This window comes from Filicampus tigris, chromosome 7, assembly GCF_054856515.1.
Source record: "Filicampus tigris isolate MCC_2025a chromosome 7, RoL_Ftig_1.0, whole genome shotgun sequence".
Classification (NCBI taxonomy): Eukaryota; Metazoa; Chordata; class Actinopteri; order Syngnathiformes; family Syngnathidae; genus Filicampus; species Filicampus tigris.
In genome coordinates this window covers 1,531,221-1,547,149 of record NC_141223.1, presented here as the reverse complement: position 1 = coordinate 1,547,149, position 15,929 = coordinate 1,531,221, and the positions used below count along the sequence as shown (strand labels likewise).

The following is a 15,929-nucleotide window of genomic DNA, read 5'->3' as shown; positions in this document are numbered from 1 at the left end:
GAAAAGCACCTCGTAACCACACAACGCCTGATTTTCAAAATAAAAAAATAAGGAGGCAAAATCAGGAAATTAATATAAACCCACTTTAAGGGTCTAAATCGGTGTTAGGGTTCCAAACAAGGTTAGGATTTCAAGGCGGCGGGGGTTCAAATCAAGGGTTCATCAAGACATGTCTGAAATTGGAAATTATAGATTCATGTATGGATTATAATTGCAAACAATGGGCGGGATATGAAATATTTTTCCAACCTACGTTTTTAAAGTAGGGGTTCAATCTTTGATTCATGCCACAACCAAAGGATGGAATTTAGACATTAAGGTTTTAATGTTCAGTATCAAATCCAGTAGCTTTGTTAAACAAGGTTTAAGATATTTCCAGTCTCAATCTTGGGTTAGACTTTCCAATCAGAGTTTCAAAATAATTGTTCAATTAAGCTTGCAAATAGGTTTTCAAGCCTGTTTTAGGGTTTCACGAGTTGGGTGCTATTTGTCATCAGATGGCAGCGATCGTGATAGTGATCCTTGTGAGGATAAGCAGTGCAGATAATGGGTAGCTATGAAACGAAGGTAACCCCGGTTTAGGGATTTCAAACTCCTTTGAAAAGACTAAAACACATCACAGCGGATCAGTTGATGATATAAAGGACGTTCAATTGTATTCTTACTTTGAAAGGGCCCCAGCGGAAGTGCCGCTCCGCGTGTCGGTTTGACTTGGCCTGAGTCGGAGAGGACGGCGGCAGCAGGTAAAGGTGACAAGGAAGAAGTAGGAAGGAAGGAAAGGCGAAAAAAAAGGATGGACGGAAGAAGAGAGTCTGACAGGAGGAAGATGTTGATGTCTTCGTGCGGGAGCTTGTACGACAGCAACAACCTGCTCATGCAGTACTGCAACAACAACGGTCAGCGCACACACGCGCACGCACACGCACACACACACTGCGAAACACGATATACAACCGTCGATCATTAACACATCTGTGGTCTTTTATTTAGAAATTGACACACTCAAACTAGCATCAAACGCCCTACAAAATGTCCCTCAAATGCATACTTAAACCCCCCAAATGCTCCTTTCCTCTTAAATATCACTGAAATGAAATGTGTTGGGTTTAAAAAAAAAAAAAAAAAATACAAATGCAAATTTTATGCCTAAACATTATTCTTTCACGTTTGGACAATCTATGAATGTCAGTTAACAAGCTCGCAATCTGCTCAGTTGATTTGAATGGCGTTAGCGCCAGTTTTCATTTTGACATTTTGGTGTTGGGGGTGTCCAATGTGCAACAAATCGGGGGACATTTTTCCATTCATCAACTTCTGATGAGGTGGAATCGTCTTTGGTTGCATTTGCACCAACGTTTGTCTTTATCAAACTGTGAGGCCCTTTTGGCCAATCAGACGAGAGGCAGAAAGATATTTCATAATGTTACATTCTAAAGAGTTTGTGCGTTAGACGCTTTGTTTTTGAACATTTCATTCAATAAGCTTTGTTGTCCTTAATGTTACATTTGGGCCGTTTTGTTTTGGGGGTTTTTTTCTCCATTTTGTGTGTTCCATTTAATGTATTTCGTTTTTAAACATTACATTCAATGAACATGGTTGGTTTGAATGTTACATTTAGGATGTTTTATTATTATAAGAAAATTTGTCATAAGAATTATAAAGAAAGTTTACTGACTTAATTTTCGAACATACTGGCATACAATTTTATATGCGTGTGATATTATATATATATGCGCTCTGAGTCCCGCCCTGGCCCCTTTATCGTATGGTGTTCCACAGGGTTCTGTTTTGGGGCCCTTGCTGTTCTCGTTTGGAAAACGCGGTATTTCCTTCCGCTGCTATGCGGATGACTGTCAAATCTGTGTCCCGCTGAGCAAAAAAGACGATTTCTCCTTCAGACCACTTTTGTCCTGTTTAGAGGACATCAAAGATTTCTTAAATTTCAACGGAAAGAAAACTGACGTTATGGTGTTCGGTCCCAGTGGCCCGTCTACATCCCACCCAAAAATGTTTACTCCACATTGGCAGTTCCACAGCTTTTTTTTGGAATCAATGTTACATTCAGACATGTTACATGTCTGTTATTTTTTGTTTTTGCGTGTTACATTTAAGGCATTTGGGTCTTGTCTTATGTGCTGCTTGACCTAATGACTCGAAGCCTCTTGAATCAAATCCGATTGGTTGGTCAAAGGCTGCGGTTGACCGATCGTCCGATTGTCGTTTGCCGCAAGGCAGCGCCACCCGCTGACGGCTTCGTGTCCTGCCGCCTCAGCATCAGTGCGCCAGTTGATCTTCCTTTGTGGTGGCTTTTTTGATGTGCGGCATGATGAGCATCAGTGGCGTCCCCGTCTTTTCCTTTCAATTGTTTTGTGCCAAACGTGCCATCTGCCGTCGCTGTTAGCACACACGCCCCTAAGCGTAGGACGAACGCTATGATCTCTTTTTCGTGTCCAAATATTCTGTCGTGGTTGGCATTTGGGGTGAAAGATGATGATTACCTCCTCCCTCGTGAAGCGGCAATAGTTACAAAAGAACAAGAAGAAATTTGTACTTTGCCTGTGTGTTGTTTTGGGGCTGTAACAAGAAACCGTTTGAACCAGGAAATCGTTCTGCGATTTCAAAGATGCTGGGGCATCGAATCGAATGCAATCGTTGCGCTTTGACATATATCGATATACGTATCGAATTGGCTTTTATTGGAGGGATACTGTACATCCCTTATACAGAAATGCTCCTGACAAGTTCATTCAAATGTATGCAAAAGGCCAACAAAAAGGTGCCCTCTCGAATTGAGTCGTATCGAATGGGATCGTTCCACTTTCAAATCGAATCGCCCTTGAATCGTTTTGCATCACACATCAAAAAATTGTATTGTGGAGAGGTGCGCACCTCTAATATGGAAACATTTGTGTGTATGAACAATATTGCAGATTGGTGTGTCATCGTTGATTGTGCCCGCGTGTGTGTGTTTTCTCATTGCACTGTGTGTGTGTGTGTGTGTGTGTGTGTGTGTGTGTGTGCGCGCGCGCGCGTGTTTTATTGATCTTGTGCTCCCCGCAGCATCTCTTGCTAGTGGTACCTGGTTCTCCTGATGCTGGTGTGTGCGTGTGCACGTTTGCGCGCGTGTCAGGAGGCGGCGTGGCCCGATCGGGGGATGGAGGCTGGAAGTGGGCGTGGTCTCGAGGAATGAGAGAGGGAGCAAGGGCTGGGGGGGGGGGGGGTAGGGTGATGGAGGAGCATGAGGGTGGGGTGGGTGTGGTCTGGGTGATGAGGAAGAGGCCGGGGGCGCGGCTTGTGCTGAGTGGACGCACCGCCTCCGTGACTGTTGCTCTGCGGACTCTTTGATGGACAGCAGCCAGCAAACGGGCAAGATGGCAGGTAGGCCGGACCAGCTCCACCTTCATCCTCATCATCACCATCATCATCCTCCTCATCCTCATCCTTAATGTCTTTCTCGTCTTCATTCTCTTTGCGCTCATGTTTGTGCTTCCTGACAGCGAGCGTGTGACTTTTTCTCACCTCACCAGCTCACCCTGGTGCAATCTGTGGCATCGGATGAATAGCAAGCAGATGTTAAACGTCATTTTGTGTGTGTGTGTGTGTGTGTGTGTGTGTGTGTGTGTCAAGGTGATCTAGATCAGCTGTTCCCAGCCTATTTTTTTGCAGCATGGTTTCACTTTCTCCCTTGCTATATTGAGGCTCGTCGATAGCAGCCGCGTTATGTTTACGATTTTTATGATTTTTTATTTTTTTATTTTATTTTTTTACATTATCCAGACAAGTCCCAATTTAGCGTGCCATTTTAGCACAACATGCCAGGCAGCTCTGAGCTCTCCTGGATGAAAATGCAGCAGACAAAAAAAGGAGGCAGAGCGAGTCTCTGGCTGACTGGCTGACGCCCGCCCCAACCCGAGCAAGGACAAGCTGACGCTGCAAACCTGAACGAAACACCTTTATTTATTTTTTATTTTTTTGCATGAATATGGAGTATGCGCCAGCACTAGTATTGTGATTTGCAGATTTTCCCATTTTTAAGTGTCACCAGTTCAAAAAAATGCATCACGAAGAAGAAGAAGAAGAAGAAGAAACCATTTTCCAGTGGCATGACGTCACTTCCTGTCCCGACTCGCCCGCTTGTGGTGTCCAAATTCGCGTCAAGCCTGTCCGCGGTTTATGCGGCCCCCAGGAGGAGCCTGCCTTTTTGAAGGCGTCAAATGTCACCTTAGGGTTGGGCTTGCGTGCGCCCCGCATTGCATTCAAAGCAACAATCGTGGCCATTGTGTTGAGGAAGTCGGATGTTTTGAATAGACTGTTTCGGTGTTGATCTCGCACACGTTGACCATCTTGATGTGGTTTATGCAAAAGAGGCCCGATGCCACGACTTCCTGTCTACGTTATCGGCCGCACGATTGGACCAGGCGCTCAGAGGGAGTTTTGGAAAAGTTGTGTGTTGAACGCTGTGCTGCGAACGGGGACGTGTACCAAATGAGCTCGCTCGTTGTTTGACCGTCATCCAAAAATCTCATTTTTTATTTTTTGGCTCTCACCGATCCACTTTGGCCGTCGGCGTTGTCAGCAAAGAGGATGTGTTAAGATTTTACATTTGAGCGGTGATGGCTAGTGTTAATGTTTCGGTACTTTTGTAATAATTCACACACTCTTGTTTCTTTCGAGAACAGCGCGGTTGCTTTGTTTTGTCTTGTATCTGAATTATTAAGCACGATCAGGTTTCCTGTACGTTCTTTTTCTTCCTCTACCCTTTGAGAAAGCTTAAAACCTCCCACACACTCACACAGACATGTCTATCGTGACTGAACCCACAAAAAAGAGTCTCAAGAGACGAGAAGACACAGGAAGTCTTGACATTTGGGGTTAAAGCGTTCAATTTAGCTCAATTTTCCAACAAATCATCAATTACACCCACCAAAAAAAAAAAAGCCAAGAACCCAGGACTAAAAAGACACAAAGTCTTACGTTTTGTTTTGAGGCAGACATTTTAGTCTTTGTTGTGCTATCCTACATTTTCCAAATAATTCAGCCCCAAAAGACAGTTTGACTTAGTGGCTTGACGGAAGGCGTGTCTATTTCCAGGAGACCCACAAAAAAAGTCTCAAGAAATGCATCCGTCCATTCATTTTCTGAACCACTCTAGATGTCTGCCATCTTGGTTTGAAGCAGCCAAATTTGGATCAGTTGCACACTCCAATATTTCAAAAAGAATTCTGGTTTATCTTAGCCACGGCAATTTTTTGGCAGGCATGTCTATTCCAAGTAGACCCTCCAAAAAAGTCATGCTTGAAAAGAAACAGGAAGTCTGCCATTTTGGTTCGAAGCAGACGATTTTGGCTCGGTTGTGCGCTCCACCATGTGTAAAAGAATTCAGCCCTCAAGGCTCATTTGACCTAACGGCAAAAATCTTTGTAGGAATACCAATCATGAATAGACCCACAAAAAAGTCCATGCCCGAAAACACATGGAAAGTCTGCCATTTTGTTTAGAATTAGGCCAATTTGACTTTGTGGCACAAACACCCCGAAGTTAGTTTGACCTAACAGCAAAAACTTTTGTAGGATTGCCTGTGATGAATAGACCCCCCAAAATAGTTTCAGGGACTCATACCCCAACGGACACGAGAAGTCTCCATTTTAGTTTGAAGCGGCCTTTTTCCCGCTGATTTGATGGGTTTCCGAGTAAAATTCGCCTTCCTCCCCGCAGACGACACCATGTCGGCGGGCAGCAACATGGAGATGGAGGACCGCGTGTCTCACCTTGAGCAGAGGCTTCAGCTTCAGGAGGACGACATCCAGCTACTGAAGGCGGCTCTGGCCGACGCTCTGCGCCGCCTGGGATGCTGCGAGGAGCAGACTTTGGCCTCGCAGCAGGCAGGGGGCGCCCATGCCACCGGGAGGAGGCCTCTGCCCGGCACAGCCCCGCCCACCAAGGGTGACTACCAGACCGTATTATGTGTAATCCATTTTAACTGAGTTAAGTACATTTTTTTTTTTTTTAACCTATATTTAAATGCGGTTTTGATGTTAAAACTGTGCATAATGCGTCGCCTGCTTGTTTTCGCACTCGGGAACGCAAACGTAAAGTCTTTTTGGCGTTTAGTAACTTCGCCGCTCGCCTCCCGTATTAGCGTTAGCATGACGGGGACGCTCAAGATATCCTGTGTTGCCCTGGTGTTCAGTGCGCCAGTTACTTCAGGCTCTCCCTTCCAAGCCGCTGAGCAACGGATACGTGCAACACAAACGACTTCTCTCGTCACCGTCGTCGCCCAAGAAGGACGTGCTGCACTCCATCAAGAGGTAGAGATGGACAGAAACCTAGGCGTGTAGCTGTGGATAGATTTTTATAATGTGACGCGTCTGTCCAGGAAGAGCATGTCAACAGAGCGCCTCACTCTGGTCAGGAGGGAAGCGGCGGCGGCGGCGGCTGAGAGTCGAAGTCGAACAACTTCATCCAGCAGCTCCTCGGGCGGGAAAAGGTTAGCTTTTAATGGATTTTATCACATTCTACACCGACATACTAGCATATCAAAACGATTCAACGTATGTATTTAAAAAAATAATAATACTTGGAGTACTCCATCCCTGTCTCTATTATCTATAGCAGGGAAGCCCCGATTTAATCACTTATTAACCAATTATTTCCTGAGATGAATACACAAAGTTAATCGATACAGGGATGGAGGATGGATGGAGGGAGAGAGAGAGAGACTGGGCCGAGCGGGCGAGAGAGAAACTGCGCAGGATGACACGACGTCTTTTCACGGGATTCTTCTGTGAAGGTCTCACATGTCCCAGGGACGGCGAACGCAGCACGCTTTCTCACTTTCTCCTCACATTTGATTGACAGCTCAGCGATAATTCAACATTTGTAGTTTGCTGGCATAGCTACGTGAGGTGTTCAAAAATATTAGGAACAACTGCCAATACGAAGTAGTTGTATATTTCTAACAACAAGTAATGAAGCGTATTGTCGCGTGAGAAGTGAAAATTATGAGCTGCGGTCCTTGTCCGCTGACGGCATCATATTTCTCATTGGAAACGGGCGGGGGTGGGGGTGGGGGTGGGGGGCGTGGGCGTTGCTCAGTTGAGGAAGTAACTGCTGATTGGTCGAAAGCAACATATGAGTTGGCAGACTGAAGGAGGAAATGCAAAAGTGTTGCTGAGCACCGCAAACACGCACTCAGGCACTCAATAACGGTCAGGTTTTGTTGTAGCGGACGCAAGCAGCCATGAAGAAGTCAAGCAGGTAAACTTGAGGAGGTTTTTGGACTTCAAATCAATGTTATGTAATCAATCTATTGCATCGGTGCGCAAAAGTCGCGTTCTTAATATGGGATGTTGCGTTCAAGTACCTCCCGGGCTTCTTGGGTGATGTTTGTCGAGTGTAATTTGAAGTTCTATTGGCAGACGAGGCTGGGTGTGTGGTGGGCGCACACACGCATCCTTTTTGGGAGGTTTTTGTGTTTCAAAGTTTTCGCACAAGTTTTGTTGCGGCCGATGTAGAAGCGTCGTGTGTGCGCGTGTGCAATATTTTTTTTTGGCCCATTTGGTGTTTTTCCTTACTGACTGTAGCAAATGCTGGAAGGCGTCTGTCTGGACACATGAGGATGGATTATGTTGCGTTCAAGTGCTCCTCGCATAGGTTGTTTGGTAATAATTCATGCAGCAGGAACTGATGTCTCATTAGTTTAAGAGGCTTGTGTGCGCACAGGCACGCACACACACGCACACACGTCCTGCGTGTGATAGATTTTGTTGTGTTCAAGTCCTCCTTGCATGTGTTCTTTCCGTTTTGTAACAATTCGTGTGGAGATCATTAGTATTACTGCAGTGTTTTGTTATTTGAACATGATTACATTACATCACATCCACAGACAGTCGCTCAGAGAGCCACTCACATCAAGTATCCAATGGAGTGCCGCGTGCGGTTCATGCGAGTCCATTAGAAGCAAAGTAACAACGCATTAAGATTCCCACATGGAGGGCAAAGAAAAACACCCTCAGTCAGTCACACCCTTCAAATATGAATTTCATCAAAACTTAGTTAATTTCATGCACATCCAAGAACTGGTTGAATCCAGAGTGAGAAGAAATGACAATAAACAAACACAGGGCATGCAACTTAATCAGTTGAATGTGTTTCGTGCAAGCTCAGCACAAACACGCTCAGAACGTGTGTGTTTGGACATTTTGATTAGTCGGTGTGTGTGTGTGTGTGTGTCTGTGTTCGGAAATTATGATTTGTGTGTGCGCACACGCGGGCTTTAGCTCATACACGCTTACTTATCTCTGTCAATTATAGTCCCTATCCCCAACTGTAAACTTTGTAAACATTTTCTCCCCATGAATTATTACAACAACAACAAACAAGACAGGAGGAGCACTTGAACACAACACAAACCTCTTAAGAGACAAATGTGTTTCTGTTTGTGTGTCTAGAGAGGGATTATGTTCTGATGATGTGCGCACATAAGTGAATAGCAAACACACTCATCCGTGGGCGACCTCCGATTGGTTTTGAAAAGTGCTCATCAAGCTGGTGCCGGTGTTGGTCCCGCCCATTTGAAACAGAGCCCACCGGCTGTGGTCAGGTGCCCAGCATGCACTGCTCTCATTAACATCTCGCCTCGCTTGCTAGGACTGGGGCCCACGTGCGCTCACACACATTATTGGAGACAAAACAAGTCTTTGTGTGTTTGAAGAGTTCTTGCGCCTCTTTTTTTTTTTGGGGGGGGGGGGGTGGGGCTCTTTGCCTGGCATCCAGTCAGCGTTTCCATGGAAACCGCCGGAAAAAAAGTCAAAACACTTTCATTCCAATCCTGACATGGAGCAGAAAAACAAGGCAATCAGTGTCACTGAATGTGAGGCTACTATGCTAAAGGCTAAAAGGAACATTTGGTCAACAACTTGGAGGCTAACATGCTAAACTACATCTTGGGCTACACGCCAGCGGCTAACATGCTAAAACTGCATGTTCAACAAACATGCTAGAGACTAAACCGGACGATTGTGGCTAACATGCTAAAACAACATGTTGGCTAAAATCCTTTCTTTTCCCCCCTCCATTTCAGTAAATCCAAAGAATGCACATATAATGCAGGTAAGTGGCCGTGTATTATGTTACAGTATGTATTTTACATGATTATTATTAAAGCAAGATTATGTTTTTCAATTTTCATCCCTCCCTCCGTCAGAGGATGGCTACGTGAGGATGTTCCTGCGCGGCCGTCCTGTCACCGTGCACGTGCCCGACCAGCTGAGAGACAGCTACAGCTTGGACCACAAGGAGGCACTACCGGACCACAAGCTCAAGCTGGAGTGGGTGTATCCTTCAATGGAGATGCTAACCTATGTTATGCTAGGCTAGGCTATCTACCTAACCGAATCACAAAGGGAGTGTGTGCGTGCCCCATAGCAGCTAGCAAAAAATTTCAGCGATGCTATATTAAGCGAGCTATCCCCCACAGCAACTAATCGCCAATTTCATATGGAGATTCTTTACTATGCTAAGGTTAATGTTCCGTGACGGCGCGGCTACAGCTATGGCTACCGCGGGCGCGACTGCCGCTCCAATTTGTACCTCCTTCCCACCGGAGAGATCGTCTATTTCAACGCCTCCGTGGTGGTCCTGTACAACACCGACGAACAGCAGCAGAGACACTACCTGGGACACAATGACGACGTCAAGTGGTGAGAGGCTAAACTGCGCATTTATGTAACATAAATGCATGTTCAGCTAACCTGTTAGAGGCTGAACTCCGCATTTAGCATTCAAAACGCCTTTGGCTAGCATGCAAGAAGCTAAACTGCACAATAGGCTAACATGAAAACCTTTGTCTTCCCAGCTTGAGTGTGCACCCTGACATGGTTACCATAGCAACGGGTCAAGTGGCGGGGAATACTAAAGATGGAAAGGTAATTGGCACACTTAACGTGTTAAAATGCATCTCGCGCTAACATGGTAGATGCTAAAGTGCATCTGTGGATGGCATGCCATGGCACAGGTGTCAAACTCCGATCCTCGAGGACCACCACACTGTGTGTTTTCGATGTTTCTCTCTATGGGCCGCCAGGTCAAATGCTCATGCAAATACTCAATGTGTGTTCAGCTGCTAGCGCCTCACGTCCGTGTGTGGGACTCTGTGAGCCTGAACACGCTTCATGTGCTGGGGTTTGGCGCGTTCGACCGAGCCGTCACCTGCGTGTCCTTCTCCAAGTCGGTGAGTAGCGCCACTCGGTGTTCAACTTCCCTTTGGTCAAAAGTTCCAAAGTGCGACATCGACCCTGTAGAACGGCGGGAGCTTCCTGTGTGCTGTCGACGACGCCAACGACCACATCCTGTCGGTGTGGAACTGGCAGAAGGAGAAGCAACTGGCCGACGTCAAGGTTAGTGTCTAGTGTGCATCCTGATGTGTTTTTTGGGAATGCTCAACGGGTCCTGACGCCTTCACAGTGCTCGAACGACTCGGTGCTGGCAGCCGTCTTCCACCCGATGGACGCCAACCTGATTGTCACCTGCGGTAAGTCGCACATCAACTTCTGGAGCCTGGAGGGAAGTACGCTGACCAAGAGACAAGGACTCTTTGAGGTAACCACTACAGCAACATCACTTTTGTTTTTGTTTCAGCAGAGAATATTTGTTTTTTTTTTAAAAAACAGAAGTGAAATGTTGTCAAAATGCGTTACATGGAGAATACTAGTAGTGGGATTAGTACTGAGCTTTGAGGTACTCCATGTATCATTTTTTTTTTCTAGATCACTTATGTTTTGTATACTTTGAATTGAGGTCAGTCCAATGAAAAGTTGTTCAATGTAGGCCATTTGATGGTTTCACAGTTGAAGATAAAAGGTTGTAAAAAAAATAAATAAAATAAAACACATTTAAAAAGTGTAGCATGAAGAATAAAAGTGGGTGCAGCATAGTTGGTTAGTTGTTTGATGTCGGGTCTGAGCCTTGAGATACTCCATGATTTATGATGTATACTTTATGTTGTTTGAGCTCCCAGCCGTGTAGCAAATTGTTTAATGTAGTCTACTTTATGACTTAAAGTTCAAGATGAATGGTCAAAATGTCAAAAAGAGAATCAAAATGGGTTCAGCACTGAGCTTTGTGGTACCCCTTATGTGTTAGATCACTTACATTTTCTCCCATTTTAGCTGTGGTCAGCCTGAATAATAAGTGAATCTAAACTCTATATGCATACATTTGTTTTGCACTGCAGAAACATGAAAAACCGAAGTATGTGCTGTGCGTGGCATTTGCCGAGAACGGAGACGCCATCACTGGAGACTCTAGTGGAAACATCTACGTTTGGGCCAAAGGTATCCCACAGTATTCATACATACAGCAAGTGCACCATCATGTGCGAGGTGTGACCAGTCGCATTTGTGATGGACAAACAGGCGGTAATCGCATCAGCCAGGTGTTGCCGGGAGCCCATGAGGGCGGCATCTTCTCCATCTGTGTCCTGAAGGACGGCACCATGGTGTCTGGTGGAGGGAAGGACCGCAAGGTGGCGTTGTGGGACCGCGAATACCGCAAGCAGGTGGACATGGAGGTCAGCAGGAGTTTAGGATGACAATGAAAACAAAGCCCCGTTTATCGCTGAATTCATTCTATAGCGGTGGCGTGAACCATGAGCTGCACTATAGCCGTCCGGGCTTTACTATATTATAGTTGGGATCATTTATAATTTTGTGTCTGTGCGTGTCAGGTGGGTGACGCATTTGGTCCAGTTCGGGCCATCGCAGAAGGCAAGGGGGGTGAACTCTTCATCGGAACCACCAAGAACGCCATCCTCAGAGCAGCCTTCCCTGACACACTGACACCCATTGTACAGGTGCACTAGCACTAGCGCCATGACAATAGAATATGCTAACATGCTAAACTGCACACTGGGATAAAATGGTACCAGCTAACAGGCCAAACTGACTATGTGGTGAACATGCTGAATGCTAAAGAGATCATTTGGCTAGCATGATAGTAGCTAACCCGCCAAACTGACTATTCGACGGCTAACAGGCTAACATGCTAAACCGATTGTTCGACTAATATAGAGGCTATATGGCAGATTTGGCGAAACTGCTAGCAGCTAACATGCTGAAATGAATGTTTGATGTACCTCCAAGATTGTACTTATTTACAGATTTGCTGACTTGGGTGTGTTTTTACACTTCTTGTGTTTCTGTCTTGCTAACTGCCGTGTGATCTGTGCGCAGGGTCACACGGACGAGCTTTGGGGTCTGGCTGCGCATTCGTCTCGGGATCAGTTTGTCACCTGCTGTCAGGATAAACAAGTTCACCTGTGGGACACAAACTCCCACCAGCCCATCTGGACTAAGAGCATCGAGGTCATTCAAAAAAGAAAAAAGTTGAAGGGTGTTAAAACTGTCTCCTCAATGTCACAAAGCAGTTGTAAGAATAGTTGCTGTTGTCTGTTGCTGGCAGGATCCTGGAAGGTGTGCAAGTTTTCATCCAAACGGAGACGTTCTGGCTGTCGGCACAATGACTGGAAGGTTTGCCAACTTAATATTCCATTGCAATTATGTTATTAGTATTGTAAAAAAAAAAAAAAAGGAAGTTCTCACATGCACACTTTGCATGTGTGTTTTTTTGTTTGTTGTTTTACGTGAATGTGCGTTTGTTTGTTTTTTGTGTCTAATTGTGATTTTGTGTGTGTGTGTGTATTTTTTGTGTTCATGTATTTTGTGCTTGTTGTCTGTTTTTGTTTGTGTGTGTGATTGCTTATTGTGTGTTTTTGTTATATGTTGGTGTTTGTTTGTGTGTATTTCAGATGGCTAGTGTTGGACGCAGACACTCGTGACCTTGTTTCTGTGCACACAGACGGCAATGAGATCATATCCAACGTCAAATATTCTCCCGGTAAAACACAGACAAAACCTTCAGATTCTTAGCATTTGATGCTAACCTCAGCGCTAACCACAATGCGTGTGTGTGTGTCAGACGGCAACTTCCTGGCGGCGTCGTCCCACGACAACTTCATTTACATCTACGCCGTGACTGAGAACGGACGCAAGTACAGCCGCATTGGAAAATGTAACGTGAGTATCCAAAAACGGCAAAAATGATCCAAAGAAATTTGTAGCAAATTCATCTTCTCAATGACTAGTTTACCTGTATTGGTATGCTAAAAATCAATGAACAAATTACAAAAGAAACAGACATAATAAAAAAAGACTTGAATCAGATTTTCTTTGCTTATTCTTATTGTGATGATGATGATGATTACGATTTGTGTGTCTGAATGTGTTCCTTAGGGTCACTCCAGCTTCGTGACACATGTGGATTGGTCCAGTGACAGCCGCTACCTGGTCACCAACTCGGGAGACTACGAGATCCTCTTCTGTGAGTGCTCCCCCCCGCTTCCTATGAGTACGCGTGTTTGTGTGTACATGAACACGCACCAAAGGTGTTGCGCGTTCCAGGGGAGGCGCCCAGCGGCAAACACGTGACCAACATGGACGCCGTGCGAAACCTCACGTGGGCCACGTCCACCTGCACCCTGAGCTTCAACACCTTTGGTGAGTTAAGACCATGTTGTGTTCACAAATCACCCCAGGTTTGTAGTCCCGCAGATTTTTTTAGGATTAATTTTAGTTTTACGTTTGGAATTCGCTGTAATTCCACTGTTGACCACTAGGCAGCGGCACACTTTTACATTTAGTTTGAGACTGTCAATTTGAAAGAATTACAAAACAGGATGTGAATCCAGATTTTTTTTTTGTTTTTTTTTTTTTTGCATCGTGTTTTTCAGGTATTTGGCCGGACGGCGCGGACGGCACAGACATCAACGGCGTGTGCCGGTCACACAACGACTCCCTGCTGGCGTCGGCCGACGACTTTGGCAAAGTGCATTTGCTCTCGTACCCGTGCTCCCAGCCCAGGGTCAGTTGCCCCACCCTCTCTATAATTTTCCGTGCTAACTTGCTACGCTAACATCGATTCTCAATCGTTCAATTTGTGGGAATTTGCCAAAGTTGAACTGAGGTAATCAGACTTTTCTTGGTTGTTGACGATGTTTCTGCTTAAAGTTTGAAACTTTAAGTGTGGTCCTACTGTGCACTTCAAACTGTCATTTTAGCCATGTTTTCAATCCTTTACAGTATTTATATCTATGTGAAAATCTGCAAAACAAATACAATGCAGGTAAGTGATGTCTGGGGGGGCAAAAATTATACAAGGTCGCGAGGGGTGCGCAAACCAAGAAACCCCGACACAAACGTGTGGCACAACATAGGAGAGCATTTTCCCCGCGTCCGGAGTCAGCCGTTCATTCGCATCTCAAAAAGAAAGGACTTTCCTTCAAACATCAACCAAGAAGAGACCAGTTGCCTGCGTTCAACTTTTTCCGAGTGCTAAGCTAACCTTTGAACCCTTGCGTCTTCCAGGCGCCGGGCCACGAGTACGGCGGCCACAGCAGTCACGTGACCAGCGTGGCCTTCCTGCACGACGACAGCCGCCTCATTTCCACCGGAGGAAAGGACGCCAGCATCCTGCAGTGGCTGGTGGCTTAGGCAATGCCTGCTCCGTGGCTTCCTGCCCACCGGGGGGCAGCACCCTTTTCTTTCCTTACGTGCCTGCACGTTAACACACGCATACGCTGGATGAAATGAATGTTTACTACAGTGCATTAACTTATGTTTAGTGTGAAATGTAACCAAAAAAAAAAAAAATAACATTAGCACGCTAACTGTGCCTGGATGACATTTATTAAGTTTAGGATCCAAACGTGGACTTTGTTTCGTTGTCACTGTGAGGAGATGAAGATACGCAATTGCTGGCTGTGCTGCATTTAGAAGATTGTAGATGCTAATGCTAATGCTAATCCACTGAAAGCTGGACCTCGCAGATGTCACACACACACACAGTTGTGAATGTAAACAACAAAAACGGCGTCAGGTCCCTTTAAGAGCGGCCCGGCTGCCTTGTCCCTCGTCTCCACGGAGATGCGCGTCTTCTTTTCCTCTTCCTCCTCCGTCCTTCACCTATTGCTTCCTCCTCATCTCTCCCTGTTTTCCCTTTCCTTCTCGAAGGAGGACAAGAAGTGGAAGAGGAGGAAAAGAAGCAAGAGGTGGAAGACAAGAAGGAGAAGGACAAAAAGGAGGATCAGCTGCCCCACTTCCTCCTCATCCCTTCTCCGTCACCTCCTTCTTCGCTTCCTCCCCCTCCACCTCATCTTCCTCCTCCCCCTTTTGCAATGACGATTGTCTCGATGTCATGACCTGCTGTCATGCTGTTCATCCAAGTGCAAAATGTGCACCAGGCGGCGCTACAGTGCAACAAGTCCATGAGCGAGTTGCTTCAAAAGTGGTCAGTAGATTTCATATAATTATGCACTATATACAAAAGATGAATATACATATATGTGTAATGCAGTGAATCCGAGTGGCCGTGCTATTTTAACATTGAATAGGCTATGTCGGATGTGGGCGTGTCACGTGTACCGTCGTGATCGACAGGCAGCTTTACTGTGTGCGTGTTTGGCCTTATTAATAAAGTTTTTACCCAATTATGACTTTTGTTCTCTTTTTGGCTTCTCATCAGCAACAATATTAAAACATTATTTATAGACGTATGTATAATTTTGCTTCCTTGGACATTTTTGCTCCTTTGCAAATCCATATTATTGTTAATATTACATAAAGGAATAATTAACAATAAACGATTACATTTTATTAGATAAACTAGAATAAGTGCAATTTAGCCTTTTTAGCTTTTTTTGGGGGGGGGGGGGGAGACAGAAATATAACAAAATGCCAAAGAGCATGTCAAATGCGTATTGAGACTTGATACGCTATGAAAATGCTAATGAAAAAACGACATTTTGTCGTGGCCTTTAGGTACGAATGAATGTGAGCAATAAACTTGCAGTTACTGTATGTAACACTAGAGGGCGG

At 45.3% G+C, this 15,929-nt stretch overlaps 1 protein-coding gene across 1 annotated transcript; it reads left to right on the top strand.

Moving 5' to 3' along the window:
- Positions 1–661: 661 nt before the first annotated feature.
- eml2 (EMAP like 2) lies at positions 662–15,547 on the top strand. The gene is made up of 22 exons (XM_086036124.1): positions 662–896; positions 5,716–5,943; positions 6,191–6,308; positions 6,377–6,487; positions 9,083–9,111; positions 9,206–9,335; positions 9,552–9,701; positions 9,857–9,926; positions 10,121–10,231; positions 10,302–10,397; positions 10,465–10,599; positions 11,234–11,333; positions 11,415–11,569; positions 11,726–11,851; positions 12,231–12,362; positions 12,460–12,527; positions 12,806–12,894; positions 12,976–13,073; positions 13,290–13,377; positions 13,458–13,553; positions 13,787–13,917; positions 14,421–15,547. The coding sequence occupies exons 1-22, from the start codon at positions 794–796 to the stop codon at positions 14,544–14,546; spliced, it is 2,490 nt and encodes an 829-aa protein (XP_085892250.1). The 5' UTR covers positions 662–793; the 3' UTR covers positions 14,547–15,547.
- The last annotated feature ends 382 nt before the right edge of the window (positions 15,548–15,929 follow it).

Excerpts from the sequence above, each read along its gene's own strand:
- eml2 (XM_086036124.1), top strand. The coding sequence starts at position 794 with ATGGACGGAAGAAGAGAGTCTGACAGGAGGAAGATGTTGATGTCTTCG. Across the intron at positions 6,309-6,376 it reads GTGCTGCACTCCATCAAGAG|GAAGAGCATGTCAACAGAGC; the intron begins GTAGAGATGGAC and ends GCGTCTGTCCAG. Across the intron at positions 9,927-10,120 it reads GGAATACTAAAGATGGAAAG|CTGCTAGCGCCTCACGTCCG; the intron begins GTAATTGGCACA and ends ATGTGTGTTCAG.